Here is a 17,082-nt window from a genome sequence, read left to right as displayed (position 1 = left end):
AAAAGCAAGGATGTTACTTTAAGAATTAAGATGCACCTCATCTAAGCCATGGTATTTTCCATTGCTTCATATGCACGTGAAAGATGGATACTGAATAAAAGAAGACCTGAAAAGAACCAACGCATTTGAAGTGTGGCGCGGGTGTGGGAGACTGAAAGTCCTGTGCACTCCTAAAAGGAAAAACCTATTTGTCTTGGACGAAGTGCAGCAAGGTTGCTCCTTAAAATACAAATGGCTAACAAACACATGAATAAATGACCATGATCATGAGCCATCAGAGTGATACAAATTAAAACCACAATGAGGTTCCACTTGACACCCACAATGCTAGCCCAAATTAAAAAAGAATGGAAAGAAACAGCAAATGTTGGAGAGGAAGTGGAGAGATTGGACTTTGTGTACACTGTTGGTGGACTTGTAAATGCACACAGCTCCTGTGGAAAACATCGTGGCAACACTGAAAACAACTGAGGATTGAAACCCCATGTGCTCCAGCAATGCCACTACTAGGCATATACTCTGAGGAAAGAAGACACAACACAAGTGGAGGCATGCGCTCCCATGTTTTTTAGCAACACAGCAAGAAACAGGAAGCAGCCCAAATACCCAAGAGTGGAAGAATGGATAAAGAAACTATGTTATATGCACACAATGGAATACGATGCATCTCTAAAAAACAGTGATGAAAGCATGACACACACCACATGACATGGAAGGACCTGGAAACCATTATGCCGAGTGAAGTCAGTCCATCACAAAAGGACAAGTATTGTATGACTCCACTACTATAAGCAGAAACACCAATTAAACCAATCTTAGGGACCAATTCCTAGATAAAAGGGGAGAAGGATACCTACTGACACCGAACTACACATCACCTCCCTCTTGCGCACCTCACAAGAGCCATTCTAAAGGAGGAGACTTTACACTGTCACTCCTCCAAGATGGGGTATGGGAGAAGACCATCCACTTGATGCTATATAACACCGAGACAAGACTGGGCAAATCAATGATTTCCCCCCCCCTGCCCCCGCCGCCCTGGAAAGAAAGGAAGACCTTGCCAGGAAATCAAGACCAGGGTCGAGGAGCATCTACATTTTGGAGGAGACACTGGTCGTTCTGTTGGTGAGTATGGTGGGTGACTGGGGAGAAGTAATCTCACATCAGGAAGCGGTACTAAAAATTGATTATAGGCAACCTATCGGGGCAGCGTTCCAGATTTTATGTTCCTGGGTAGACACTATAAATACATTTATACCCAAGCCTCAATGAAATAAGACGTGGACTAAACACCAAGATGACCTTGAACACTGACCTTACAGCCAGCCTGGCATAACCTAGAGCCTACACCGGAAGCACTTGCCATAGAGGCCTGGCAGAATGAACTGAGCCCTGCCTCAAAGCTGCCTGCACCCTTGAACTGAGGCCTGGTGTACTCATATAGGAGAACAGAGTGGCCACCACAGACCTGTGCAAGTGATGGTCGTTGGACCGTTGAGGGAAACCCCTAGTTTGGTGGGAGTCCAATAGAAAGAGACCCAGAATCACCATATATTTAGTACTTTGATGTCCCCTCTCGCAGCAATATGACAGGGTTGATCTGTTGAGTAGGGATTTGAACTTGAAAGTATTGATCCAGGAAGATTCCTCCTGGTACCAATCCCCATGTATGATAATTAAGGCTTATCTTGTCAACTTGGCCAATAAACACATGTGGGATTAATTGAAGGGCAGAGAGATAAATGGCTCGGTGAGCCTTGCCTTTCTTGTTCTTTGGTCTCTCGTTCTCTGATGGTCAGACGAGGGTGCGGCTGCCTTAGCTGGCAAGACTCACTTCCTGTGAGGCATCCCTGAGGAGAAGCCACATGGACCTTCCCTGCACATGGATGCAGCCCTGGGTGCTGGAGCAGCCGTGTGGAGACCCCTGCCAGTGCTGAGATGCTTATACTGACTCAGCTTTCCTTCTGCAGTCAGCATCATTGCGTGTGTTTTGTGAGATGGAGGAGAACTTTATCGATCGGTGTCAGACTTACGGGCTTGGACAGCACTGGCTTGGGATGCTTTCTTAATGTATGCTTACCCTTTATATAAAACTCAGTTTCTGTGGATTTGTTTCTCATGTACCCGGACTCACACACCATGCTTGGGGTAGACAGAGCTCACTGGAACAGGAGAGGGAACCGTGTGGAGCAACAATTCATGGACTGCGATTCATGGTTGGCTTTCGCTGACATCGACTCCTCCTGCCTACATGGGTCACTGGAAAAATGGATGATGTTACAAGTGCAACTGCCTTCTACCCCAGAGGGAATGATTGACAGTGTCATACTTTTCTGTTTTTATGGGGTTTTGTTTTCCTGTCTTTGTGTTTATCTTTTGTTGTTTGATAGTTGGTTTGGTGGGGTTGGGGTGGGGGTAGTTGGCCTTGAGGGGTTTTTAATTTGCCACAGGCTGACTGCCAAAATAAACTGGAGTTTATTTTGCATATCCCAGGGCCAAGTGTATGAATTCTAGGCCCCCATTTGACTCTAACCCCAATCCAAGAACAGTTAGTTCTGATAACATGGCCTTGCTCAAAACTCACCCTCCTGGAATCACTGAAGATAAAGGTGCTTCAACAAAGTGTGGTGAAGAGAGCAGAAGGTGTCCACTGTCAACAGGATCAGTGTTCAGTGTCTTAAAAGCTTGTATTCAGACTAGCAACCATCTAAGCGAGGCATCAACTAAGTCCACACGAAAGAATCTCGCCAGCTTTTGTGATCCAAAGATGATGAGAAAATTCAAATATTACCAAGGAAAAAGTATAAGGCCAAATTATGAACACCCAATTTGTAGAAGGCTATGGAGGACAGTGGTAACCCAAACCCATCTGCAGAGTATCTGGTCAGATGAAGCCTCTGGCAGATCTCCTCTAGCCACAGGCAGGGTCTCAAACAGCTTTACTATCAGCTAGAGCTCACCGTAATCATGATTATACTGCTTCAAAACCTGGATGCTGGGTCAGTTGATCTCCCTCTTGACCCAACCTGAAATTGTTCTAGGTGCAAGTATATTTTCTTTGCTCTGTGACAAAAATTTTCCTCCCTGGTCTTTAAATATTCATGGTGGTCTTTTCTTTCTTACTCATTATTTGTAATTTTATCTCTGTATTATTGTTTATCCTTACCACTTTGTGTTTTGTTTTATTGTCTCTTGTTTTGCACTTTGTGAAGCACAGAAGGAGTAGAAGCATAGAGATAAGAACCGTTGCAAGGTTTCCAAGGGGGTTTCAAGGAGGGTGAGGAGGATAGAGGAGCAAACACGTATGTGGGAGTGGGACGGGAGCACTAGAACTGATGGTGATTACACAACATTTGAAAATCGATTTAAGCATGGAGGGTGGGGTGAAAATATTCTAAAAATTGACTGTGGTGGTGAATGTACAACTCTTCTGGATATGACTGAAATATTGAATTGTGTGATATGTGGATTAAGCACCAATAATACTGTTTTGTTTTTTTAAAAAAGATTGCTCCTTAGAGGCAAGGATGGTGAGACTTTGTCTTACACTTTGGACATGGTGTTAGGAGAGACCAGTGCCCAGAGAAGGGCATCGTGTTTGGCAAAGTTGAGGGGCAGCAAAGGAGGGGAAGGACTCCAGGAGATTGATTGACACCATGGCTGCAACACTGGGCTCAAGAGTAGACAATATTGTGCAGGTGGTGCAGGACAGGGCAGTGTTTTGTTCTGTGTGCACAGGGTAACTATGGGTCAGAACTGACTCGATGGCACCTAACAACACCAATCACAAACAGCATTTTTGTAACTGCTTTCAGCCAACATCCATCTCACATCTGCAAAGGTTTCCTTTGTTCCACCTCCTCATGTGAATCCGGTCTGAAATTCTGGCAACACTACCAATGTCCTGCTGCAGTTGTTGGATGATCTTCAGCAAAATCTTACTTGCCTTTCTATCTGGGTCATTTTCTTTGGGATGAGCACAAAAATGGATCTCTTGCAGTCAGTTGGTCAAGTAGCTGTCTTCCGAGTATATAAAAGTGTGTACTTCCAGTGCTTCATCAGCTTGTGGAAACATTTAAATTGGAATTCCCTCAATTCCTGAAGCTTCGTTTTTGGCTAATGCTTTCCGTGCAGATTAGACTTCTTCCTTCAGCACCATTGGTTCTTGATCATGTACCACCTCTCTAAATATAGTTCAGCATCAACTAGTTTTTCTTATTATGATGACTGTGTATTTTCCCATCTTCTTTTGATGCTTTCTGAATCATTCAGTATTTTTCCCATACAATCTTTCAATATCACAACTCAATGCTTGAATTTTTTCTGCTTTTTAAAAATCATTTTATTGGGGGCTCATACAACTCTTATCACAATCCATAAATACATCCATTGTGTTAAGTACATGTGTACATTCATTGCCCTCATAATTCTCAAAACATTTTGTGTTAGTCTGGGTACTTTAGAGAAACAAATCCACAGAAACTCACATATAAGAGAGAGTTTTATATAAAGGTTAAGCGCACATCAAGAAAACATCCAAACCCAGTGCTGCCCAAGCCCACAAGTTCAACATTAACCAATATGTCTGACACCAATCCACAAAGTCCTCCTCCATCTCACAAAACACACGCAGTGATGCCAACTGTAGGAGGAAAGCTGAATCAGTGAACTTGTAAGCATCTCAGTGCCAGCAGGGGTCTCCACGCGGCTGCTTCAGCACCCAGGGCTGCACTGGGGTAGGTCCATGTGGTTTCTCCTCAGGGATGTCTTGCAGGAAGTGAGCTTTGCCAGCTGAATCCGGGAACTGGCTAAGGCAGCTGCACCGTGGTCCGACCATCACAAAGCAAGAGATCCAAGAACTAGGAAGGCGAGGCTCACTGAGCCATTTATCTCTCCGCTCTTCAATTTACCCCGCAGGTGTTTATCGGCCAGGCTGGCACAGTAAACTTTAACTAAATCACATTTGCTCTCCACTTAAGCCCCTGGCATCAGCTCCTCATTTCCACTCCTCCCTCCCCGCTTCCCCTTCCCTCATGAACCCTTGATAATTTATAAATTATTTTGTCATGTCTTACACTGTCTGACATCTCCCTTTCTTCACCCACTTTTCCATTGTCCATCCCCCAGGGAGGAGGTTATATGCAGATCCCTATAATCAGTTGCCCCTTTCTACCCACCTTCCCGCCATTCTCCTGGTATTGTCACTCTCAGCACTGGTCCTGAAGGGATCATCTGTCCTGGATTCCCTGTGTTTCTGGTTCCTATCTGTACCAGTGCACATCCTCTGGTCTAGCCAGATTTGTAAGGTGGAATTGGGATCATGATAGTGGTGGTGGGGGACGCATTTAAGAACTAGAGGAAAGTTGTATGTTTCATTGTTGCTACAATACACTCTGACTGGCTCGTCTTCTCCATGAGACCCTTCCGTAAGGGGATGTCCCATTACCTACAGATGGGCTTTGGGTCCCCAATCTGCACTTCCCCTCATTTATAATGATATGATTTTTGGTTTGTTAATGCCTGATACCTAATCTCTTTGATACCTCGTGGTCGCACAGGCTGGTGTGCTTCTTCCCTGTGAGCTTTGTTGCTTCTTAGCTCGATGACCGCTTGTTTACCTTCAAGCCTTTAAGTCCTCAGATGCTATATCTTTTGACAGCTGGGCACCCTCGGCTTTCTTCATCACATTTGCTTATGCACCCATTTGTCTTCAGTGATCATATGGGGAGGCTTGAATTTTTTCTTGAGTTCTTTCAGTTTAAGATATGCTGACCATGTTCTTCATTTTTGATTTTCTAATACTAGGCCCATGTACATTTCATTATAATATTTTTACTTGTTTTTCAAGCTGCCTTTTGAAATTTTCTGTTCAGCTCTTTAACTTCATTTCTTTCATGATGATGATTAAGAGCAAGTTTCAGAGTGTCTTCTGACTTTTGGTTAACCATACACAGGGCCTAATTTTGTTTTGTTTTTAATAACTGGAGGATTTTTTAGATACAATTTCATTATTTAATCTCTATTAAAGTTATGGAATTGGTATTCACAGCTGAATAACATGCTGTGATTCCATTCCTTTTCTTAGCCAACGTTTTCTCTTCAGTGTCTGATGATTGCCTGAGAGAATTTTCTAGAGCCTCTGGCAAGCTTGGGAAGGTTTTGTCATGCATCCTTTGGACATGTTGTTAGGGAAACCAGGTACCAGAGAAGGGCATCTTTCTTGGAAGTGCAAGGGCAGTGAAAACGAGGATGCCCCAAACAGATTGGGTAACACGTGGCTGCAACAACGGACTCAGCCATAAGGACAATTTTGAGGGTGGTGCAGTGTGGGAACAGGTCCAGCACGCAGGCGAGTAAGAGACTGGGTAACCAACCAAGGCGCGCGCGCACAGACTCTGGAGACCAGGCTCTGATGGTGCAGATCTATTTTATTATTGTCTTTACACCGTTTATATAGGGCGCATAAGCCAATCAATTGTTGCTGCGCTTACTTCCTTGTTCTTAGAACTTATCCTTATAAAGTTATAAAATTGCGCTAATGAGGAAGAGGCAGGCTTTTGCCGTGGGGTGAGAGCAAGCAGAGGAATTCGGAAGCTTACAGAGCTGACTTGTCTCGGGGTCATTTTGTATTGCCAGTGTGCTGGGAGCCATTTTAATACAGAAATGGTACGCCACTCCTCAGGCCCGCTCGAGAAGGCAAAGCAGCATTCTGCGCTTTCTACGCTTTTCCTCCTGTATGCATTTGACTCCACAGCCATCACCCCCACAGTGCAAGACTGAGCAGCGCTTCCTTTTGTTTGGTGTCGGGTCGCTATGGGTCTGAACCGACTCAATGGCACCTGATAACAACGTAATTTGCCTGTTGATTTTTCTGTGTACCCATTTCCAATCACCCCTGGAGTCTGAAGCTCTTACTGTCATTACAAGGTGCTCAGACTACACAGTGACTGCAATCTGGCACAAGTGCACACCAACCATCCCGACTGTGTCAGGCACTGTGTTACTCTGCTGTGGACAAAAGCAACTCAGGGCCCACTAACAAGTTGCAGTAGTAGTAGCAGCAGATGATGATTATTTATTACGTGCTGTCCATGGGCCAGCTAGGAGTCCTGGTGGGCAGTGGTGATGCGTTGAACTGTGATCACCACGGTCACCATTCAAAACCACGAGCAGCTTCCGTGAGAAAATAACTGGGCTTTCTGCTCCTGTAAACAGTGACAGTCTCAAAAACACATAGGGGGTCGCTATGAGTCAGCATCGACTCCATGGCAGGGTTGGTTTGTTTTTAATGGGCCAGCTTAGGAGCACTGTAGCCTCGTGAGTTCCCCGTCGGGCTGCGAACAGTAAGAGAAACAGCCCGTTGCTCCGGCAAAGATGTACAACCCCAGAGACCCCACAGCGCGAAGTGGGTTGGCTTTGGGACGCGAGCCAACTCCCAGAAGCGCCGCGGTCCATCACTCAGCCGCCAAGGAACCTACCTGCTGCCCCACGAAGAGGCTGGAGAGCAGGACACCGAGCACCTGCTTCCTCCAGTGAAGGTGGTCGCAAGAGCCCGTCTGTTTCTTATGGGTCCACTTGAAGGCAGCCCTCTCCTGTTTCTCATAAAGCCTGGATTCAGAAGGTCATGGTCCTCTCACCTTTGGGCCCCCCAGCGCCGCCACCCCGTTTCCCGTCCCCCTCCCCCTGCACAAGCTGTGCGTGGGGACAGATGCAGCGGCTCCCTCAGCTGGGCTTATGCCTTTCAGCCAGCCAGAGCCTGCCCACTTGCAGTTAGGACTATCTTTCTATTCTTGGGCGAGCCGGGTATCACATTCATTCTTCACTAACTTGTGCGTCAAGCAGCGCCAGGTTGCTAGGCAACCGGACCGAGGCGCCTGCGCACAGAAGACCTGCCGAGCTGCGCTGCTGGAGCCGGCCTGCGCCTGCGCATAACAGGCGCCGCAGGGGCAGCCCCGCGCCTGCGCACCCAGGGTCTCCCGCCCATTCGTGCGGAAACGGAAGCCGAGGCGCGCTGTGTGGCGGCGGCGGAGGCGGGTGCGCGAGTCCCGGCTGTGGCTGCGTCTCTAGGTAGGGCCGGCCTTCTGTCCTTGCGTCCGCGCTGCTCTCCCCTCGCACGTGGCTGCCTTGGCACCTGCTGTGGGTGGTGGCCGCTCCCCTGGCGTGGAGCTGGCTGTCTGGGCTGCGCCATCCTAGCCGGGGCCTATGGTCACCTCTTTTCGGTCCTCTCCCGCGACCGTGACATCACCTCTGCACCCATATCCCAGCGGTGACGTCCCACCTCCGTCCCAGCCTCACTTGTGAGTCACACTTTTATCCTTTCTAGCTGTGATCTAACATTACCACCGTACTCCAGTGGTGAGGCCACATCGCCAACCAGATCACTAGCAGTGACATCATACCCCATCCTGACTCCCAGCTGTGGCGTCAGTGTCCACCCTCTATTTGAACTGTGAAGTCACATCCCTGCCATACCCCCCATGGCCTCTCGACCAGTGGGCCCTCTGGTCAGATGGCCTTTACTGCAGAGATGGGCGCTGGCCCGGCATTCTCTAAGTTGGACCAGGCTATCCTTTGCCCACTGGTTGCCCCCACAGCTCAGAGTGCTGGGCACCTCCGCTCTCTGGGCTGCCCATGCCTGGCCCCAGCCTCTACCAGGCTCTGGGTTCTCGGGCGCAGAGGTGGAAGTCAGGCTCTTTGCAGGCGCGGAGACTTGGCGCTGGGTCTTGGATACGCTGCTGGAGAGGGAGGCCAGCCCGGTTTGCCTACACAGTACCACTGGGAGGCACGTGGAGCAGGGAGGTGATCGCTGTCTTGATGTGAGCATTGGACCAGGTGTGAGGATGCTGGTCCTGTGAGGGGGAACCAGGGTTCCGCAAGCTTTGAGTGCCCCCCAGTGTCTGTTCCCATCCACCCAGCCTCAGTCACTCTCCCAGCTTTCTTTCACGTTACTCCTGGGCATCATCAACACCACTGCCAGGACATGCCCAGTCCAGCCTGCACGCTTTCTCTGGGGCCCCAGTCCCCACCTTTGCAATCTCAGCCCCCTCTCTGTAGGCGCCTCTCCCTCTGCCATCTGAGCCCTCTGGGACTCCCCTTCCTGTCCCCCTTCCTGCAGGTAGGCTGCCCTCACCTCATTGCCCCTGTTAATGTGTAACAGACCACTGTGGTGAGCACAGAGGGCACTGCTGAGTCTGAACCTGTGAGCCACTCACAGGGACAGATTCACTTTGTCTCTGGCTCTGCGGTGCTCTCCTGCCTTGTCCCAATAGGACCATCTAGAGCGGCTGGCCTCCTATAGCTCCAGGCCCTTGCATGGTGGCCCTGGCCTCTGCTGCTTGGGTACTCTGGCCTCCTTCAGGGCACCTTCCTTACCCCTATGACTCCCCTCACTTGGAGGCAGAGCGCATGGAACTGACTGGTGCCAGCCCTCCATCTGCCCTGGGGTGAGGGTGACACCGATGTTGAAGGTGCTCTCTGCTTCACTGCCGGCACCACCTCCTTCTGGAAAAGGCGGCCTAACAGAGTTTAAAAGCAACTCTTAATGCCATGGAAACTAGGGTTAAGGCTGGGAACCCCTTAGAAGAATTCACTGGGACCACCTGATGTTGTCATCTCAAAACTGACAGGATATGTCCAGCACCTTTAGCTCCTTTGGTTTAGACACCTGGCCCTCTGTCAGGTGTTCTGCTGCAAACCGTCTTCACTTCTGCAGAAACACATGGGCACTTCTGAAGGGCTTTCCAGCAGCTGCTTAAACTCACCAAATGGGAGCACACAGCCATCACCTCATGGGGAATCGTTGTCATGTGTTCTACCTTCAGTCAGGTGCCAGGCCCTGCAGTCCCTCTGCCTCAGCGCGAGGGGACAGCTCTTGGGCGGTAAGAGGAGCATGTAGGTGACAGTCGACAGCATGGTGGGTGTATGGGTGTGGAAGGCTTCTGCCATGGGCAGAGTGTCTGGGCAGCCTCGGACACTTGTCCCTCTTCAAACGGGGGTTGTCTCGGGCAGCAGGTGCCAATTTTAAAGGAACCTTGCCTGCCAGTCATGGGGGAAGAAGCCATGTCACCCTCATTTGTTGCCTGTGGCCATGTGAACAGGACTGCCCTTGGGGCAGCTGGAAGCCCTAGTGGTTCTTCCCCTCTGCGCCCCATGTCTGCTGCCAGCCCCTTTCTAGTTGTTTCTGTTCTTCCTGTCAGCAGCTGCCGAGGCCTGGAACCCGTCTTCAGGCTGGGAGGGAACAGCATGACTGGGCATCTCTCACCAGGAAAGGGCCTGAGCTGCCATCACCAGCTTGGTCTCTTACTATATGGCTGCCGAGGTATGGGCAGGCTGGTGTGCTTCCTGGATGGGAAGGTAGCACCCTGTGTGCCCTCTGTCCCTCAGGATGGAAGGCTGCTGCTGGATTGGGTTCCCCACCTGATGACAACCTTGAGACCCTGTGGAGCACAATGCGTGGTGACTACTGCTTTCCCGGGGGACCTCCCGGGCAGGCAGGGCACACTGCAGGGCAGCTGAGAAAAGCTCTGTGCAAGTGTGGCTCCAGGCAGGGGCAGTGCTCAGAGCCAGGAGTCACCAGACTGCTCTCTGGACCCTTGGCAGGCCACTTGAGCCTGTTTCCCAGGACAATGTCAAGACAACCAGGACTAGCCTCCCCATTGACCCTCACGTGAGCGGGCCAGTGATACAGCTGCTGCCAGCGGGGCTGGGCTGTGGGTCATGGGGAGTTGGACATGAAGCATGCTGCATGCTACTTGGAGATCGCTAATGAACCCCTCTGCACCCCAGCGACCTCTGCTCTGTGTTCTCCCTCCCTAAGTGAACCTGAGTTTTTGCCTCTCTCTGAAGAGCAGGGCCTCAGAAATGGCCTTGGCTGAAGCACAGGGCTGGGTGGTGGGGACAGGGCAGGACCCATGAGTACACACACACGCACTTGCGTGAGTGAGCAAACAAGCAACACTTCTTGTCCTCCCAGTGGACTAAGGTGATCTCTGCCTGCACTGGTGTCCTGGCTGGGCTGCTGGAACCCCCCACTCCACAGGGCAAGCCCAACAAAGGACCTCGCTGTGATCGTGCCTGACCCAGAGTGGCTGGATGAATCAGGGAACAAGCTTATTTCCCAGACTTTCACACGGTCCCGCTGAGCACTGCGCCCCAGGAGTTACGGATGGCTTGCTGCAGAGAGGCTACCTATCCGGCCCACCCTCTGCGAACCGGTGCATCAGCCCATGGGAAAGCCAAGGGTTTGTCTGCAGGGTGTGGTGCTCCCTCCTGTGACAGGGCTCCATGTTGGACGTGACCTCCATGTTGGGCAGCCACTGGATGGGCCTGACTGGAGATGCCTTCTGGTCCAGAAGATGAGTGGGCAGGTGCAGACTGGCTGTGGACAGGCTCTGCAAGGACCAGCCTGCCCTATATGGGCTCTGGGTGCCTGTGGCCAGGAGCTGGACAAGGGATGGTGTGGGTAGGGTTCTTTCTTTGTTCTTTTTACTTTGAATACAGTTCCTTTGTTTAATCAGGAAATATCTTTAAATTTTTAAATAAATCCTGCTATTTGAAAAGCCTCATTTATAAACAGCATACACACAGTAAAACGGGACTAAAATGTGTGTGGCTTTGTGTGACATTTGAGGTCTTTCCGAACTCGAGTTGTACTGGGTGCTAAACTGCCGGCAGCTGCCGGATGAGGAACTGTATGCACGGTGAGGGGTCCAAATGTTGCTGGGGCCTGTTTTTGCCCCACTTTCCCAGCAGGCGGGCGGGGGCAGTGTTGCCCATGTTGGGGTTGGTGGGCTTTCCGGTCTTGACCCCTCACCCACCTGCTCACAGATAGCTACTGAGCCCCCCTCGTGCCGTGCCCAGCCTAGTGCTGGTGCCAGGGCAGCAGTGAGTCATCTGTAAGTAGGAACATGGGGAAAAGCACGCACATGCCATTCATGCTGCATGTTCCAACCCTATAGGACTGTCCTCATGTGGGTCAAAGCTCTCTCCCTTTTAAGATGTGCTAGTACTGCCTCTTATGGTCACTGTCCTTACAAATCTGGGCTTCGGGCACCTGCCAGTGCACATGTGATGAGAGTCGTAACGGTACTCTCAATCGGAACCACACAGCACACGGACCTGAGTGGAGGGGAGGAAGGCTGGGGTGTGTGGCAGGTGGGACTGGACCTGCCTGTGCTGTGTATCTGCTGCGGACAGGGGCTGCTATCAGCAGTCAAAGGCGGAACCCCTCCCCCCCCACACACACACACCAGCTCCCTTCCCTACCCGGGTGCTGGGGAGGCCAGAATGCTTAACACCTTGGAGGTGCTGAGATCCTGGGAGGCACCTCTGCCCCCAACCTCTGGGTGTGAGAAAGAGCCACCTACCTGGAGGGAGGGAATTTATGGCTTAAAACTGAGAAGTCTGGCTGAGAGGCAGGAAAACAGTGCCTGGTAATTAGAATGGGGAGGTTTTCACACCTGGGATGGGAGAGAAGAAAAGACCTTTGAATAAAATCAAAGCTGAGGGCCGGGCCTGGCCTCTTGCAGTCTGATGGGAGGCTGCTTTGAGAAGCTTGGTGTCACTTCAGTAGAAATAGCCCCTTTATTGATGGAGAAAGGCATTGCTTGAATCCCCCACCCTCTGGCAGGAGTTGTGGGTGCTCCCTGCTTTTGGGGTGGGCTCATCCCTCAGGATTGAGCAGGCTTCCATGCCTAGGGCCTGTGGGGCTGGCAGGTTGAGCCAAGCTTTGCATCTGGAAGGTCCCCTTTGACTGAGCTCAGAGCTGCAGGCACCCTGGGCCGCCTAGATCTATGTGGTTGGGGGGTTTGTTTTTGCCTGCCCTTCCCCAAGCCAAGCTGCTCTTTCCCTGCCACCTAAAGATGGTGTGAGGAAAGCTGGCTGGCTCCACAAATCCAAACTCCTTCCTGCCCCTGGGTAGGGACTGTGATGGGCGGACTTAGTGGCCAGTGTGGGGGTTGTATGTTTTCCACCAGGTTCAGTAATGTGCTGTTGGCATCTGGTGGACACAGCCCTGCTTCCACCCTTTGGAGCAGTGCCCCTCCTAGGGGTGAGTTCTGCAGGAGCCCCCAGACAGCTGTCCCTCCGCTTGGCCATGAACTCAGGTGGCTGCTGTGGATAGAGCAGCGCCTCAGCGCGGCCTGCTGATTCCTGCAGTCTGAGCCGGAGGCACGGGGGTGCGCTTTCGATCCTGGCTGAAGGGAGGGGTTGTTTGGCTGTCTTGAGTGCTTCGGGTCTCCCTGAGCCCTGGTGACTGTGACAGAGGGCCTGGGTGAGCTACATAGACCCTGAGCTAAGAACCGCTGCCTACGAGGCAGTGGGCTTGTGTCCCTTGGCTAGCTATGGATGACCCTTTGGTGAGCTAGTGATTGCCTCTGAGGGTTTCTTGAAGAATGTGGGTCTTGTAACCCCACAACTTGATTGCCTGGGATCCTGCAGAAAGGTGTGTGGAACCATAGATGGGATTGGTCGGCTCTGCCATGTGCTAGATGCACAAGGATCCTATCCCAGAGGTTGCAGGAGGGACATTGTCCCTTCAGGAGGAAGAGCCTGGAGGATATCACATCTTTGACACCTGGGTCTCTGCGCTGAGGACCTCTAGCCTTGGGTTGGTGCGGGGTTAGTGCGAGGCGGGCAGCAGCAAAAGCAGGGGACGGGGGGACTAAGAGTGCAGACCCTGGGGAAGGTCTCTCCTGGCTTCCTGCTGCACACTTCCTGAAGGAGCAGGTTTCCTGCCCCAGGCTGAGGGTGAGGGCCCTGTTGGCCTGGTCAGACAAGGGCATCCCAAGTTTTTCCAAGCTGACCTGACCCTGAATTGTAAGCTGTGCTTCCCTAATGAACTCTAGAACCTTTGGTGTGGGCCCTGGGTTTTGTGAGGTCGTAGCAACAAATGATGGAAGAGGGAGTGGTGTTTTCCAGAACCCAACTGGTCTGGTGAGTTTCCTGCCTGGGACAGGGTACAGCCCTGCACTTGGCAGCCCCTCACTGCTAGTGGGGAATGTCTACTTCTTCCTTCTTAGGCAGATTCCTGCCGTTGTAGCTTTCACTCTCGGGTGCTGGCAGGTCGGTTCTAAAGCAGAGCAACCCATGCACAACAGAAGGACACTCCCCGGTCTCAAAACTGTTACGTTGGAGCCATTGTTGCTGCCACCGTGTCAGCCCATCTCATCAGGTAGGTGTTTCTGTCTGTCCCACAATTCGGTGGTATACTCCCTGCATACTTTACACCTGTTCTAAGTTTTAAAATGAGCAGTTTTCCATGATACGTACGGCGTGTGTGTTGTGTGTTAAGAAAATGTGGAAGGGCCAAGTCCAAGTCTGAGCAGGTTCCACGTCTGAGGGTCAGTTGCTTGGCGGGAGGCTTCGCCTGACTTTCGCCACTGCGGGGACTGATGACTTCAAGGCTGGTGCAGCAGAGTGAGTGGAACCAGAGTCAGCAGGTCAAGCTTGTGGCCACAGAGGCAAATCAGTGTGGGTCAGTGTGTCGAATGGCAGGCTGCTGGGTCAAGACCAAAGAGCCAGAGGTTGATAAGCCAGATGCAAGGTTCAGCCCCAGCAAAATCCAGAGGAGCCTCTCCACAGCATCCACTTCAATTGAAAGCTTCCCTTCAATGGATCGAGTCAGAACCGTGACCTGAGTGAGGGCATGGCCTCTGACACTAGACCCCTTTATGGAAGGGGATTCTGTTATGTTCCGTCCCCTTAGGAGGGATTACAAAGTCTTAACTGCCCACCACACAGGATCCAGGCCCAGTCAAGTTGACATAAAACTATCACACGTGTTTACAAACAGCTTCATTGAGGCATACTTAACATCGATAAATTGCACATATTGAATGTGTACAACGTAATGAAACATGTTGGGTGTGCATACATGTGATATCCCCTACTGGTGGTGAGCAGTCAGCAGCCAACCCCACACACCCCGCCACCCAACCCCCATCCACCCAGTACCAGACAAACTGACCACCTCTCTGCTGCTGGTCAAGTTTGGTAGAAATGGAGTCACCTGTTGACCCCTTCCCACTCAGCAGAGACACTTGGGAATCACCCACGTTGCTTGGCCAATCGTGTTTCAGGGTTTTACAAATAACTTCCAATGCATTGATGCAGTGGCATCGTTCTTTGAAAACAGGATGGGAGGTGAGGGCTAGATGGCTGCCAGGTTGGCCCCCGGGACTGTCCAGGCCCACACTTCACCTTCAGTTAGGTGCAGCTGAGAGGCCAGCCTGGCAACTCAGAGTTGATGTTGATGCTGCCTGTCACTGCCCTGTCAGCTCCACTCTTGTGACCCAACCCTGTGTCCTCGTCATGGCCCTTGGGGAGCTCATGTCCACTGTTGGGCACCTTACGATGCAGTGCTGCCACCCTAGGGTGCATCTTCCAGCACTTTATTGGGTAGCAACCAAACCCAGACTCCTTGCCGTCAAGTTGGTGCTGACTCAGAGCAACCACTGGGGTCTCCAAGACCGGAACCGTTCCCAGGACAGAAAGCCCATAGTTGCTAATAGTTGCTTGTCATGCTTAAGGCTTTTGTCCACGAAGGCCACAAGGCCTTTCTCCTTGTCTGGAAGCCCTGCTGAGCCCTGGCTCCCTCAAGGGTGCCTAGTGCCCAGCCTCCTGTCAGCAACCTGACCCCACCCTCCTCTGTCCCCTGCAGGTCCTCCTCGCCATGGGAGTGCGTGGTCTGCAGGGCTTCGTGGGCAGCTTCTGCCCACACATCTGCACCGTGGTCAACCTCAGAGAGATGGCTGAGTGCCACCGGAGCCAGCACCCCGGCAGCCCCCCAACCGTCGTGGTCGACGCCATGTGCTGCCTGCGCTACTGGTACACTCCCGAGTCCTGGGTCTGTGGGGGCCAGTGGCGGGAGTACATGGACGCCCTGCGCGCCTTTGTCCAGGCGTTTGAGGAGGCCGGCATCCGGCTGGTGTTCTTCTTCGACGGCATGGTGGAGCGGGACAAGCGCAGTGAGTGGGTGAAGCGCAGGCACAAGAACAGCAGGGACGTGGCCAGGATCTTCCACCACCTCAAGTCCCACGGCCAGCAGCCCAGCCGCCACATGTTCTTCATCCCGACCGGGCTGGCCGTGTTCACCCGACTGGCCCTGAAGGCCCTGGGCCAGGAGACCCACTGCTCCCTGCAGGAGGCCGACTACGAGGTGGCGGAGCGAGGCCTCTGGGACGACTGCCTGGGCATCCTAGGTGAGGACACTGACTACCTGATCTACAACACCTGCCCCTACCTTTCCATCCGGGAGCTCTGCCTAGACACGCTGGACACGGTCCAGCTGAGCCGGGAGAAGCTGTGTGAGAGCCTGCGGCTCGCCGTGGCCGACCTGCCCCTGCTGGCCTGCCTGCTGGGGAACGACATCGTCCCCGAGAGCTTGTTCGAGAGCTTCCGGTACCAGTGCCTGTCTGCCCATAGTGCCACGAGCAAGGAGCTGCGTAGGAGGGGCGGCACCGTCCTGGCCGTGGCAGACCACATAGCGCAGATCCTCCGCGTGCATCAGGGCAAGAAGGCTCTTGAAGAGCTGCTGCCTTTGGGGCCACACACAGCTCTGTTTTATAAAGGAGTGGCCTCCTACCTTCTGCCAGGACAGACGTCACCCTGGCTTTCCCCTACACCCCAAACTGTAGTCACTCTGGACAAGCAAACCACGCCTGTGCCTACAGACCTTCAGCCCCAGCATGGAGCACCCCTGGTTTCAGACCCTGAAGCCCTGCAGGTAGGCAGATGGGCTGAGCCCTGCCAGGCGGCTGTTCTGCATGCCAGTCATGCCATGGGCACCCAGTAGTCTGTGCGCAGGGGCAGGCAGAGGGTAAGTGGGGGTAGTAGTCTGACGGCATGTGGGGGTCTGAAGGAGAGCGCTCTAGATCGGGGTGTCTGGGCCTCTTGTTGGCTTTGTGTCTGAGGGCAGCAGTTGGGGTGCCCGCCTGTACTCTGTGACTCAGAACACCTTAGCCTCGACCCCCTTGAAGCTGCCCAGCTAACCGGCCATTTGCTTGGGGACATTTGATCTGTGAGGGAATCCCTGGGGCTGGCAGGTCCCAGAGAAGAGCAGCTGTGCGGATCAGTCACATGGAC

The 17,082-nt window shown here is 52.2% G+C and overlaps 1 protein-coding gene across 12 annotated transcripts in view; it reads left to right on the top strand.

The window, feature by feature from the left end:
- The first annotated feature begins 7,985 nt into the window (after window positions 1–7,985).
- Window positions 7,986–17,082, top strand: part of FAM120B (family with sequence similarity 120 member B) — a 35,409-nt gene continuing 26,312 nt past the window's right edge. For 2 of the 12 annotated variants that reach the window (XM_075554244.1, XM_075554246.1), the window contains exons 1-3: window positions 8,311–11,213; window positions 14,019–14,170; window positions 15,659–16,723. In XM_075554244.1, the coding sequence (XP_075410359.1) occupies window positions 15,671–16,723 (1,053 nt within the window). In that variant the 5' untranslated portion in view covers window positions 8,311–11,213; window positions 14,019–14,170; window positions 15,659–15,670. The other 10 variants (XM_075554237.1, XM_075554235.1, XM_075554238.1 and 7 more) reach the window with 10 other exon arrangements.

This window comes from Tenrec ecaudatus, chromosome 7 (genome assembly GCF_050624435.1).
Source record: "Tenrec ecaudatus isolate mTenEca1 chromosome 7, mTenEca1.hap1, whole genome shotgun sequence".
Classification (NCBI taxonomy): Eukaryota; Metazoa; Chordata; class Mammalia; order Afrosoricida; family Tenrecidae; genus Tenrec; species Tenrec ecaudatus.
The sequence above is the reverse complement of the archived record's forward strand: the minus strand, read 5'-3'. Positions and strand labels throughout refer to the sequence as shown.